This window comes from Spodoptera frugiperda, chromosome 3, assembly GCF_023101765.2.
Source record: "Spodoptera frugiperda isolate SF20-4 chromosome 3, AGI-APGP_CSIRO_Sfru_2.0, whole genome shotgun sequence".
In the NCBI taxonomy this organism is placed as follows: Eukaryota; Metazoa; Arthropoda; class Insecta; order Lepidoptera; family Noctuidae; genus Spodoptera; species Spodoptera frugiperda.
The window spans coordinates 11,949,987-11,962,603 of NC_064214.1; the positions used below are offsets into that span (position 1 = coordinate 11,949,987).

The 12,617-nt window shown below is 41.8% G+C and overlaps 1 protein-coding gene across 3 annotated transcripts in view; it reads left to right on the plus strand.

Annotated features, from left to right (window-relative positions):
• Positions 1–11,407, plus strand: part of LOC118273941 (transducin-like enhancer protein 4) — a 55,462-nt gene extending 44,055 nt beyond the window's left edge. For 2 of the 3 annotated variants that reach the window (XM_035591216.2, XM_035591215.2), the window contains exons 8-16: positions 5,857–5,958; positions 6,241–6,362; positions 7,012–7,305; positions 7,514–7,760; positions 8,023–8,202; positions 8,314–8,474; positions 8,989–9,071; positions 9,615–9,814; positions 10,984–11,407. In XM_035591216.2, coding sequence (XP_035447109.1) covers positions 5,857–5,958; positions 6,241–6,362; positions 7,012–7,305; positions 7,514–7,760; positions 8,023–8,202; positions 8,314–8,474; positions 8,989–9,071; positions 9,615–9,814; positions 10,984–11,091 — 1,497 coding nt within the window. In that variant the 3' untranslated portion in view covers positions 11,092–11,407. The remainder of the gene's footprint in view (positions 1–5,856; positions 5,959–6,240; positions 6,363–7,011; positions 7,306–7,513; positions 7,761–8,022; positions 8,203–8,313; positions 8,475–8,988; positions 9,072–9,614; positions 9,815–10,983) is intronic. The other variant, XM_035591217.2, reaches the window with a different exon arrangement.
• Positions 11,408–12,617: the final 1,210 nt, after the last annotated feature.

Consider the following 12,617-nt stretch of genomic DNA (forward strand, 5'->3'; position numbering starts at 1 on the left):
GCATGTCTGACAATGCGGGCAGCGCGCAGCGTGTTGCCGCCGTGTCGCCTGACTAGCGCCAGCCTCCGCGCCTCCTAGGAGCCCCCTTCGTGCTTATCACACATTTACATATGCTTCGCCCGCTCACTGCCGACGCCGTGTACCAGCATCGAAAATGTTTCATGAATAAATTTGTAATCCAATTTGGTCGTTAACTTCTGACTCCACAAACACGTCGACACCGCCTCGTTCACAATAAAAACAAACACACTAAACACCAGTAAACAAACAAAGGCAATTCGATCGAATAATCTTCGGTTCGCTTAAAACGATTAATCATAAAAAGTGTGCGGGTCGCAGCCCTTTTTCGAGTTTCCTCGTTACGGACTAAGACGAGAATCATTAGGAATTAAATTTCCCCTTTCATTAGTCCCTCAACCCTCGTATAATTCCGGACGCGGAGCAATAACAATATAAATCCCCCGTCGCGCCGAGCGGGGGATTACGGCTTGTCTCGACCCTAATTTAGGGCTGCCCCCGCCCCGGATTAACGAAGTGGCGGAATCCGCTAGGGTTGTCGCTGCGCATAAACTTGTTACGTGTTTAATGTTTTATTGACGGGTGGCTAGGGAGCTCTCATTTAAATAACCGCGCGACTACAGCCCCTCTCGCACGCGCCGTCGCGGCCTCTACCAGCTCCGCTCGTGTTGATCACGTGACATCTACACCGTTATCCGCTAACTACTCAGATATTAGGACTCTCTAGGGACCGTATCCGAGCTCTGCACAATACTGCCCATGTTTATACGATTTTTATTTCGGAAAATAACACTTGATAAAAAAAGAACTGATGAAGTTCTTCAGCACGTTTATTAAACCTCACCCACGCAAAAGGGACACAATTTATGTAGCATTTAGGAAGAAATCTTATTGTCCGGTTTGTAGAATTTATATTTTTCTTAAATATTTATACTGTTGTTACAAGTTTTCTTTTTCAACTTTTATTTGGTTTACAATTTGCGTAACACCGGTGCCTAGGGGTAACATTCCGAATTACATGTTATTGGAAGTTAAACATTTTTAGAGGTCGTTTCTTTTTTTATTCAAATTAATTTTTACTGCTTGAATCCATGCTATCAAATCGAATCATTCGTTAAGGCGGAACTAATTCTTTATAGGCAGTTTAAGCCGTTACGACGTCCATATTGCAGTCAGAAACCTCGGCGAGGGCGAACCTTGTTCTACACCCTACTTGATTTAAACCCTTCAACGCAGGACTCAATCATAATTAAGGGGACATGTCCCCCGACCGTGGCGATGTCAACTCAAAAAACCATTCTGTCTGATAAACAACTATTTCGTATAAAGTTTGTACCGTCTACCTATCAATTCATTATTCCTCAGATTATATTGTTTATTTTAATTAACCATGCGAAAAGAACCAGTTTGTCTGTAATTTGTACTTTTAGTCAAACATTCCCGAAATCCATTATGTATCCTTGTAAGTAAAAGTACTTCATTTCGTTGATGCCAATTTTCCAAACGAGTTGTTTTTCAGTATGGCGACGAAACTCGATTCCAGGTAATTTATTTAAGTAATTTTACAAAGCGAAGCCGCGTACACCGTATTAAAATTTGCCTCGAAACCGCAAAGTAGACGCAAACACAAAATTAAAGTCGTCGACACTTAAGGGCTTCGTAGTTTCGAGGGGAGTTTCCGTGAAATTTCTCTCGGAATGTTGAAATGGCGGATGAATTTCGCAAGTCAACTCAATTATCGTTTTAATTAAGGCGCCGTGCCACGTGACATTTGTTTGCGTGCGTGAAAGCGATCGCTCCCTGCTCGCCCCCGCAGCCCTCGCGCCTGCTCCTGTTAATTGTGCTAATTACTCCTGTAATAGAGCAAGGGGGCGGGGTGAGATTGCTTATCGATGGCTTCCCCGGAATTTACTTTGTGTGATACAGCTGCCCGGCGGGCGTTAATTTGATATAATTTGTAGTCCACTTGAGTTCGCCTCGCCCGTTCCACACATGAATCGAAACTTCTGTTTTGAATAGCCGATTTACATTAGACCAAGTGGAGCCGTTAGCAGGGAGCCGACAGCCGGCCGCGCTCACGCTCGGTTAACTGCAGGTTAACAAACAGTGCGGTAATGAACATCAATTGTATCGGGCAAGTTTCCAAGTGTATTTGTAAGTGGCGTGGCGTACGGCGAAGTTTCCGCGAGGAGCGCTCGTAGCGCCGAGTGGCGGCATAATGGGCGCTGCGACCAGATTGTGGCGCGGCCGCGCGGCGCACGTCAGCTCGACAACGAGCACCAGGCAATTTGGTTATTTGGGGTCGGCCATAAAGCGATAGCGAGCGCAGTAAACGCAATCCTCCACTCGCGACTATAAACTTTACGAGTCACGTAAAAACGCGCTCGAAACGCCGACTCGCTTCCATAAATTTATGCTAATGTATTCTTTATAGGAGTTTAATGTGTATTCAGAAATTCCTCCATTATTTATGTATACGAATGAACCGGTAAAGTTAATTTTAAAGTCGCACAGCACCCCGCGGTTTATGCGCTCGCTGACGATTAATTTTTTGTAACTTTTTGTGGGCCAGGTTTCCGACGAACGCGGATTCTCGTTTCGGACCGATTAACGTGATCGTTTTGTAAAGGTCTCGGTAGCTCCAGCAACTGGGCTGAACCGCGTTGATCCTTATGAATGAGCTTTATTCAGTGAGGGTCATTTTATGGTATCACGAAGCGCCACCACAATATCGTATGTTATAAATTGACGTCGTAATGGAACTTAAAAATAAAATGTACGCAATAAAACTTTTCGACGACAGTATCATAAAACGAAGTCGTATAAAATTGGTATTCTCGATAAAAGCTGAAAACGTCGCGTGTAAATCACGTAACTTTCAAAACTATTATGCCTGAAATATAGTCCGAACTCAATCCGTACATTTCCGAGCGGCGGGCGGTCTATTTATCTATTTCCCCCGCTTCCGCCCCAGAGCGTCCGGTTAACCGCCCCCCTTCCGGTTAACCGGGCGGCGGCGGCGGCGAGGCGCGCGGCTAAACGGCTCGTCGCGTGACCGCAGACAATAAGCCCGGCCGGCGTTAACAGCGCGCCTGTGTGTTGCCACTTTATATGTTACGTCACAGCGACAGCGCCGAGCCCACACCGGCGACTTGCAACTTGCGCGACGTGTGTGTGCGACTCGCGACGCGACGCGACGCGCGACACTCGCGACACTCGCCGATAACACAGAATAACTTGTGTCGGCGGAGCTTGTTCCTCTGTAGGTACTTGTTTAGCTGGCAGTCCTGTGTCACCCCCAGTCCGGTCGCCGCCCGACCCTTCGGTACCGCGCTCAATTGCCTTTTTCTTGAGGTCGTCGCGTGTAATGGGATAAAGTAAAGATTAGCTCTGTTCGTTTTTCTGTTGAAAATAGAAAAGGTTGCGAGACTACTCGTTATTGAGTGTTTTGTTTGAGTAAAGAGATTTATTTCGTAACGCTTGCGTCACTTAGGTTTAGGTCCCATGTTCCATCTATCATTTTAAAATAATACTAAGAACGTGAAAGTTTTCTGTAGTTACGTACGATTATTTTACTTTTATCGCGTGTGTAATGTTACAGCGTTACAGTGGTCAGTACAAAGAGAAACTACTGCTTTATACTCAAGTTTACTTTTCGATCGTGTACTTAGTACTAGTAAAACATAATGTTATTTCGTGTGTACACAATACACATGTTACTGAGCTACGGTATGTCGGGAATACTTATGAAACATTACACAAAAACAACTACCTACGTACATTAATTTTGTTTCAATGATACGTGGCCACATCCAACGATTCGTCAGCCGGCCACAAATTCAATCTATTAAATTAACGATTAACCACAAACGATGTACCCCGAAGCGAATGACTCGTATGGGCAATATAAAATCCATCCAATCGAATCCGACACGTCACATTACGGCAGCAGCGAGCGGGCATGCTCCCGATACGATACAGCGACACTTGAAATTCGATGTTGAGTTCTGTGGAGACCGAGATCGTAAAATTAGGGCTGGAGCACACGGTCACACAACCCCACCACTACACGCTACATAAGAACAACTTACATGTACAGCTGGCTAATACATACACGTACTTATCAATTACCTATTCGTTATTACGTTTACAGCGACAAGGTTGTCGTTTTTACAGTCTTGTATTCCCAGGTTTATTCCCAATAATAAAAGTTTATTAGAAACATGTTGCCTATCAAATAGCCAATAACAGCGGTCTCAATAAGCTGTGTTACTTGTTTATCCAACACGGCGCTGGTTTGTCCCGACGTTATTATCTAATTCTGTGCTCATAAAAATCAGGAACCGTATATGAAAAGACTTTATGTTCATAGATTATTGAATGGCAGACCGCTTAACGTGTATCTTCGAAGATTATGTTCTAGAAAGTCTTAAAGAAATAAAGGAACGTGTACAAGTTAAGGGTTTGTTGGTAAAGTGTTATTGTGTAGATGAAGCCGAGAGTTCGGGAGGGTTGTAAGTCACCGTGGGTGGCGACAGGTCGGAGTCTCGCCGCGCAAATTAACAGCCGCTTGCCACTCGCCTCTAACTTAGTGCCTCATAAAATTAGGCCCGTTAGATCCCTTTAGGCACCGCCTACCCGCCAACCCGCCCGCTCGCCGAATACTCTGCCAGACTCCCCGGGGACGACGGTTGACTCCAAACGGTTTAATGCTCCACAACACTTATGACTTACACTTACGACACACCGTATACCACGCGAGTTCGAGCATGTAATTACAATAACAAGTCTCATTAAAATAATCTACACAATCAATCCACACGAAAACAATGTAATAAAAAACTAATCTGCGCTCTTTCCGCTACGATTAACATACAAGGTGCTACGGCGTAGCACGCAACGTAGAACATGCTACGAACACTTACTACGCTAATTTCACTGCTACGAAAATTTTATACGTTCACGAATTTCGGAAAAAAATCTGTTAGTGCTTGGTATAATATTCGCGTATAAAATACAAAAGCGCAGTTTACGCAGGGTACTCGTACGGAATAGCTTTTCACTCGAATAACTGCATTCGTTGCTCGAACACTTGAAATAGCATCTGTCTAGCACATAACTGGCCGCGAGCACCCGACCGAATATTGATAATCCGTACGTTTTGTGCGCGACTGTACTACTGTTGGTAGACACCGATTGTACGTGAAAGTACTACCGTATGCGATATAAAAAAATTGATTGTTATTTTTTTTAGTAATCGGATATCACGGAAGTTATGATACAAGTACTTTAAAAAAGTTAGTTTGTATGAAAGACACGTAAAGAACATTTTTGATTGGCAACATTAGATTACATTATTCTGTATGCTGTCGCTTACCCTCGAGTGGTGGTGGTAGTCCACGCGTACCGTGTGGAAGTACGGATGTACGCGAAAGTACGCAGTGTCAACAGGAACGGAATCAGTGAAGCGCGGGGCGGTCGTTCGTCACGTATATGATTATTTCATTAGTCCGTATTTGCGCGCTCATCCAAATGTTGCGGTCGCCCCCTCCCACCGCCGCCCGCTCCCCCCGAGGGGGCGATGACCACTCCCGGAGCTAATCATGCGGTCAGTTTGTTCTGCCTCAGCGTGTTTTGATATTGATATTGACTGTAGCGTTCGCCTCGCTGCGTGCCGATTTATTTGCGAACAATGATCGATTGATTGCTGTACGTACGTAAGCTCGCCGTAAACGTTTTGATTATGTTTACCTACTCGTATTTGTTAAACTAACAGACCAACATTGCCAATATTAATGGTCTTGCGGTTTGTTTTATCGTTTTCTGTTTTTGTTTCAGAGAAATTCTATATCACCCGGTGAGAGGGAAAAGTACAGGACACGGAGTCCAGCCGAACCTGACCATAAGAAATTAAAGAAGGAGGAGAAAGATATGGGACATGTAAGTTCACATTTTATTTATACCGACACAGTGTATGTAGGTCAAACTCTGCAAGAAATTTTAACGTAGCATCCATGTTGTATGTTGCTATTAAAATAACTTTAATTACTATGAAACAAACAGACTACTTGTTAAAAACAAACTCATTAATTCAAAGTTATTTTACCCTCGAAAGTTGGTCGTATTTATTCTGATGTCCCATTTTCATTATAATTATCATTTACTTTTCTTTATCTGATGTTTGGGGGAGCTTTATTTATGAATGTTAATTAATCATTTCAGGAGCTAGTAGTAGACGACGCGAGCGAGGAGCCCACGTCCCCACACAATGGTGCCCCGTCTCCCAGGGAGAACGGGCTGGACAAACTCCAACCTAAGAAGGAACACCCGCCACATAGTCCCAGGTACACTTTCTAATTGCATCAATGTACACGACTCCAACAACAGAAAGACAACACTTGTACCTAATTTATTAACGTAAAATAAAGTAAGCGTGGGCCACGCATAATGCGGTAAACCCGTGGCGGGCCATTTCACTTGTAATTAAATACAACAAGTAATACATTAGTATGAACACGCTAAGCCGCACGCCCGCGGCGATTCCATCGTAATACTCGCCGGCTGCGTTAACTCGTGATAATCGCTCTATCCGTTTAACAGAAGCCCTAGTGAGAAAACTACTTGTACCTGTAAGGTCATTGTACGCCGAGAGACAAGTTGTCGAAGTCGAAAGTTAATCCGCCTCCGCACTGAATCAATTACGTATACACGCCGCCACGGCCGAGGTTCACTGGCACTCCCATTAACACCAATGAGATTAGACGCTTTGATGGATAGCGTTCACTTATCTTACAAAAACTTCTTCACATTCTGTTGTACTCGTACTACATAAATACTTTACAATTTGTACTTATTACTCTCATGCTCAATGCGCCGGTTTTTTATTGCTTTACGTTCATCATAGTTCCATTATACTACTTTTTGCGGTTCGAATGTTCTTTTCATAAATACAATTAGCGCGGCACTTGATAACTTAATTTTAACAATCATCAGATCGGGTACGTCTAGCAACGCGTCGACGCCTTCTGCCAAAAAACTTGACGAGAAGCCTAGCACGCCGATCTCGAAGCCTGTCACTCCGACGTCGGGTGCAAGCGGGGCGGGGTCTGCGGGGGCCCCGCTGAAAGCCGCGGTGAAGCCCCCAGCACTGCAGTATCCGTACCTGGGCAATGGCGCACACGACGCGTACGGCCTCGCGGGATACTCGGCGCGGGCCGCTTTGGCATATGAGCCTCTGCGGCCTCCCATCGGACCGGCCTCGCTTACGCCGATACCGGGTGGCAAGCCGTAAGTGATCTCAGCACATATTCGTTTTAGTACCTAGTTCAAAATTTGTTAGATAATGCGACATAGTTTACCACATTCACTACACCATTATGAAATATCTTACATCATTCACCAACATAGCATCCTCCCATTGTGTGTTCCTCTCCAGCAGTGAACTGCGGCTGATCTGTGCCGACCTGAAACTAACCGAAATACTATTTGATTGCAGGGCATACTCATTCCATGTATCCGCGGAGGGGCAAATGCAACCGGTGCCCTTTCCGCCTGACGCGCTGATGGGCCCGGGCATACCTCGTCACGCGCGTCAAGTCTCGGCACTCGCGCACGGGGAGGTGGTGTGCGCGGTCACAGTGTCATCGCCCACTAAATATGTATACACCGGGGGGAAGGGCTGCGTCAAAGTGTGGGACATCAGCCAGCCCAGCAAAGCACCAGTCAGCCAACTGGATTGTTTGGTGAGTGGGTAACTGTCGTCGATTCATCATATTTTGGTATTTTTATTTTGGCCATTCAGTTTTATCTGCACTAACAAAATGTTTTATTATGCTAAATTCCAAAGTAATGTTCAAAATATTCAAATATTGCCATTATACTTATTTTATTTTTATAATGTGGCAATGGTATTAAGTATAATACTCTGGTCATTTTTTACTGAACCCAATTGCCTCGAGGAAGACGTTACGAGATTTTAATTTTTTGTTTGTTTTACTATTCCAGCAAAGAGACAACTACATAAGGTCGGTAAAGCTTTTACCGGACGGTCGTACGCTGATTGTGGGAGGGGAAGCCTCGAACCTGTCTATTTGGGACTTGGCGTCTCCCACACCTAGGATAAAAGCAGAATTGACATCGTCAGCACCGGCGTGCTACGCGCTTGCTATCAGTCCAGACTCTAAGGTGAGTCCTCCGTCTATCTTTTACTTCCCCGCTTTCCAAACATCTGGAACTTAAAATTCTTTAAAATAATCTCCCAAACAAAATATTTAATATACCTGAATATGTTTGCAGGTGTGCTTCAGTTGTTGCTCCGACGGCAACATAGCAGTGTGGGATCTTCACAACCAGACTCTGGTACGGCAGTTCCAGGGCCATACAGACGGCGCCTCGTGTATTGACATATCGGCTGACGGCACTAAATTGTGGACGGGAGGACTTGACAATACTGTGCGGTAAGTACTACATAAAGAAAACACATTTATTGGATTAATATAGTTATACCTATAATAGGTAGCTTCCACCACAAACCACATTTTTACATGAGCAGTACGTTAAATTATTTTATGAAGAAATGGGGACATAGGAGGTCTTTAAAAAAAAGTCTCTTACGCCCGAATACTGAAATGCTACTCAAATTTAAGTTGTGCTTAAATCTCTGTCATTTACAAAGAATTTGTAGGGACAGAACTATATTTGAGAGCGTCTTAAAATTGAGTGACGTTTGAGTATTTGACCATGAGACACGAAAGGGTGTTTGTACTATTGAATTGATTCTTAAATATTAGTTAGTTTTTAAGTATTCTTATTCTCTAAAAGTAATTATTAATGTACTACAAAATATAATACTGTAAGAGTAATAATGCGGTAACTATGTAATGTTTAATAGTTATGTATCATCGAATCAACATCTAGTCTATAATTAGAGATGTAATCATGCAACTAATGTGTTCCGTTATTATGTTCCAGATCGTGGGATTTGAGAGAAGGCAGACAATTACAACAGCACGACTTTAGTTCTCAAATATTTTCACTAGGATATTGTCCGACAGGTGAGCTTATATTCATAACTTAATATTATTATATTTTTGTCTACATTTGCTACAAACGTTAATAATAGTAGTAACACAATTTGGAAGCAGCTTTAGTATTTTGAAATGCGTTATTTATTCCTACGATTATTTAGGGATATTGTAATAAAAAGTCAAAATAATTTATTTTTGACCTAAGAAACTACACAAATGTCAGACATTTTTCGTGTTAGCTGTGTCGCTTAGCCAAGCGGACTAAAGATAAGACTTTATTCAGCAGTAGACTTCCGACTTTACTGCTAATGACAGCATATGTAGAAAAGCACTTAATCAAATTTTCCAAATAACCAATTTGCTCCATTAATTCGAAACGTGTCTACACTCATACACCAAGCCACATAAACGCTAACTGCTATACTCAGAGTCATTTAATGGTTACTTAACCCAGTCTTTAGCGATTGTTTTCGGAACAAAATCGTTACTAAGGAATAGTTTAAGTAATCATTAAATGTCTCTGAGTATGGTAGTAAACCCGATAAATAACAATTATTTCTGATTTTCCAGGTGAATGGCTAGCGGTAGGCATGGAGAACAGTAACGTAGAGGTACTACACGCGGTGAAGCCGGACAAGTACCAGCTGCACCTGCACGAGTCCTGCGTCCTGTCGCTGCGGTTCGCGTCCTGCGGCAAGTGGTTCGTGTCCACTGGCAAGGACAACCTGCTCAATGCCTGGCGTACTCCCTACGGTGCCAGTATATTCCAGGTAACTATATTTTTACTTGTTTTCTAGTATTACATTTGTTTTAATACTCAAATGCCAGTCAATATTACTAACTTTCGCGCGTTCAGCGAGCTGATTGGCTGACTCGACTTAAGCAACCAATCAGTACCTTTAGTACGAATATGCTTTACGTTTGAAGTAATCAAAACGAGAACGCGTTCGGTGCTCTGATTGGCGCACGAATGAACCAACCAATCTGAGCACCGAACGCGCTCTCGTTACAATCTCTTTAAACGTAAAACAAACTCGTATTAAGTCTCTGAGAGAACACACTCTCGTTTCAATCTCGTTAAACGTAAAACAAACTCGTACTAAGCCCTCAGAGCGTCGAACGCACTCTCGTTTCGATTACTTTAAACGTAAAGCAAACTCGTACTAAGGGTACAGAAATATTAGTGTCATTACAGATACAGTTATAGAATGGTGAAGGAGAATTCAATATTAGTAACACTGAATTGTGTAATTAATAAGTTGTATCTATAGGGAAATGTTTACTTGTTTTAAAATTAAATCTTGATAAATGATTAATGATATTGGTTCCATGAATAAGCTAAGTACATTCTAGTAAACAGCTCTTGAATGAAAATATAACAAACATAAATATGAGGTCTCGCGTTATATAATGAATCTATCAACGCTTATCAGTAACAGCATTTGAATTAATACTAATACTAGAATGATATCAGCAAGTGCTTACATCTCCATTCACAATTAGGTTATCATAATAACTGCAGAGTGGTCTCAAGTACATACTTATACTTTAGAACTTAAATAGAAATAATTAAAGTAAAATTCTGCATACTTGAAACTATTCAAAACTCAAGTGTTAATGAGAAATCATTAGTCATTTGTCATTGAAAAACAAATAGTTAATAAACAAGTTAATTGATTTAAACTTGCATACGTAGATATTAGAATAATATGGCGCTTTTGTTACAAAAAAAAGGTAAAAAGAGAAAACTGTAGATTCTCTGTTTGTTTGTATAGTCGAAAACAAGTTGAGTCTAGTGCCATTCAGTAAAAATACATATTCTAGGGTTGCTTTGCGTTGTGTAAATCGAAAACAATCGTAATTCCTTACTCACATACACTTATTTTAAGAGTATTGTGAATAAAAAAACAATCCTAACATGTTTTTATTTATTTTCCAGTCAAAGGAATCGTCCTCGGTGCTCAGCTGTGACATTTCATCAGACGACAAATATATAGTGACAGGCTCCGGCGACAAGAAGGCCACAGTGTATGAGGTGATCTACTAGTGACGGACAGACAAACAGACAGTCGGACAAGCGAACAAAATAGATCAACAAATGACTGTGTAGTTACTGTGTTAGTGAGTGTGGAACGTTCTGGGAACGTAGAGTGGCAAGTGGTGATATAGCTTTAGACTATGTATAGAATATATCGGGAAGCCTGTATGTACTTATGCGACTTGTTTATATAGATTAGTGTGCGCGATTTATGTTTATTTGTTGAGCGCCGTAGTGTATGTTGGCAGCAGATCTCAAAATGATGATTTCGTTTCAATATTGTTGTAAAATGCTCGTATTAAAGAAAAGATATGCGCAACCCGTATTTATTACTTTTATTTTTACCCTTACTACCCAATATTATAACTACTAATAACAATGTGTATCAACACCAGTGCGGGAAGGGCGTATTCTCCAGATGTAGACGTAAAATTATCGTAATTTATGTCTGTCTCTACGAATGCAGTCGTTTTGAACAAGACGATTGATAAGTAACTTTCAGATCCAATTGTGATTGTAGTTAAGTATACTACATAGAAATCACAAACAGAAAAAGTTAGCGATTATTTAATAATGATATTAATATAATCGTTAAAATAACACGTTACATGATACGCGTCATCACCTTATATGGCAATACAAGCTTCGAGCTTCGATAAAGTATCTAGAAAGAAAAACCTTGTCTGCTAATTCTATAACTTGCAATTCGAACTCAATCGCGGTCCGCCAAGTCATTGGTTGTGAGAATAAACTCCACCAATGATGGGCATGAATGTGATCGAGCTCACTTTGAAAGTTCGAATTGATAGTTACAGAATAGCCCAGCTGTTTTTCCAATCAGTCGTGTGAAATGTGACGAATACTGGTTCAGGTTTCTATGACCATATTAGAGAAGCATCCGAGATAGAAGCCGGCTTTCTACTTAGCCATATTTAAGCCATTAATGACAGTTTGTAATTAGAAATGGAAGAAAAAAGATTTGAATAAGTTATTTACGTGTGTAGATATTTATACTTTATGTCACTTGATTTAGATTGGTTGGTGCGGTGGTTGGGTAACCGGACGTCGTATTGGCATTGCGTTCAATTGCCGCACGGAGCAACTCTGTGTGATCCACAAGTGGTTTTTTCGGGTGTGTGTGTCATGTGCATGTGAAATTGACATAGAAGAAAATCCTAGTGTTTAAAAAATAAAGTTAGGTTGTATTAATTCGTAATCAATAATGAGACTTTATAATGTTGGTATTAAAGTAATGTTTTGTGGTATAAGCTGGTAAACGAGCATACGGATCACCTATTGCGGAGCAATCGCTGCTGCCTAATGACACCCACAACAACAGAGGCGTTACAAGCTTGTTGTCGGCCTGTTGGGGGATAGAAATTTAAGGGTTGTTGGGAAATCGGGGAGTGGGAAGAGGGGTAATTAGGTCTCCGGTAACCTCACTCACACAACGTAAGCGGTATTTCACGTCGGTTTTCTATGAGGCCGTGGTATCATTCTGGTCGAGCGGGCTTAAATATAAAAATATAGGTATA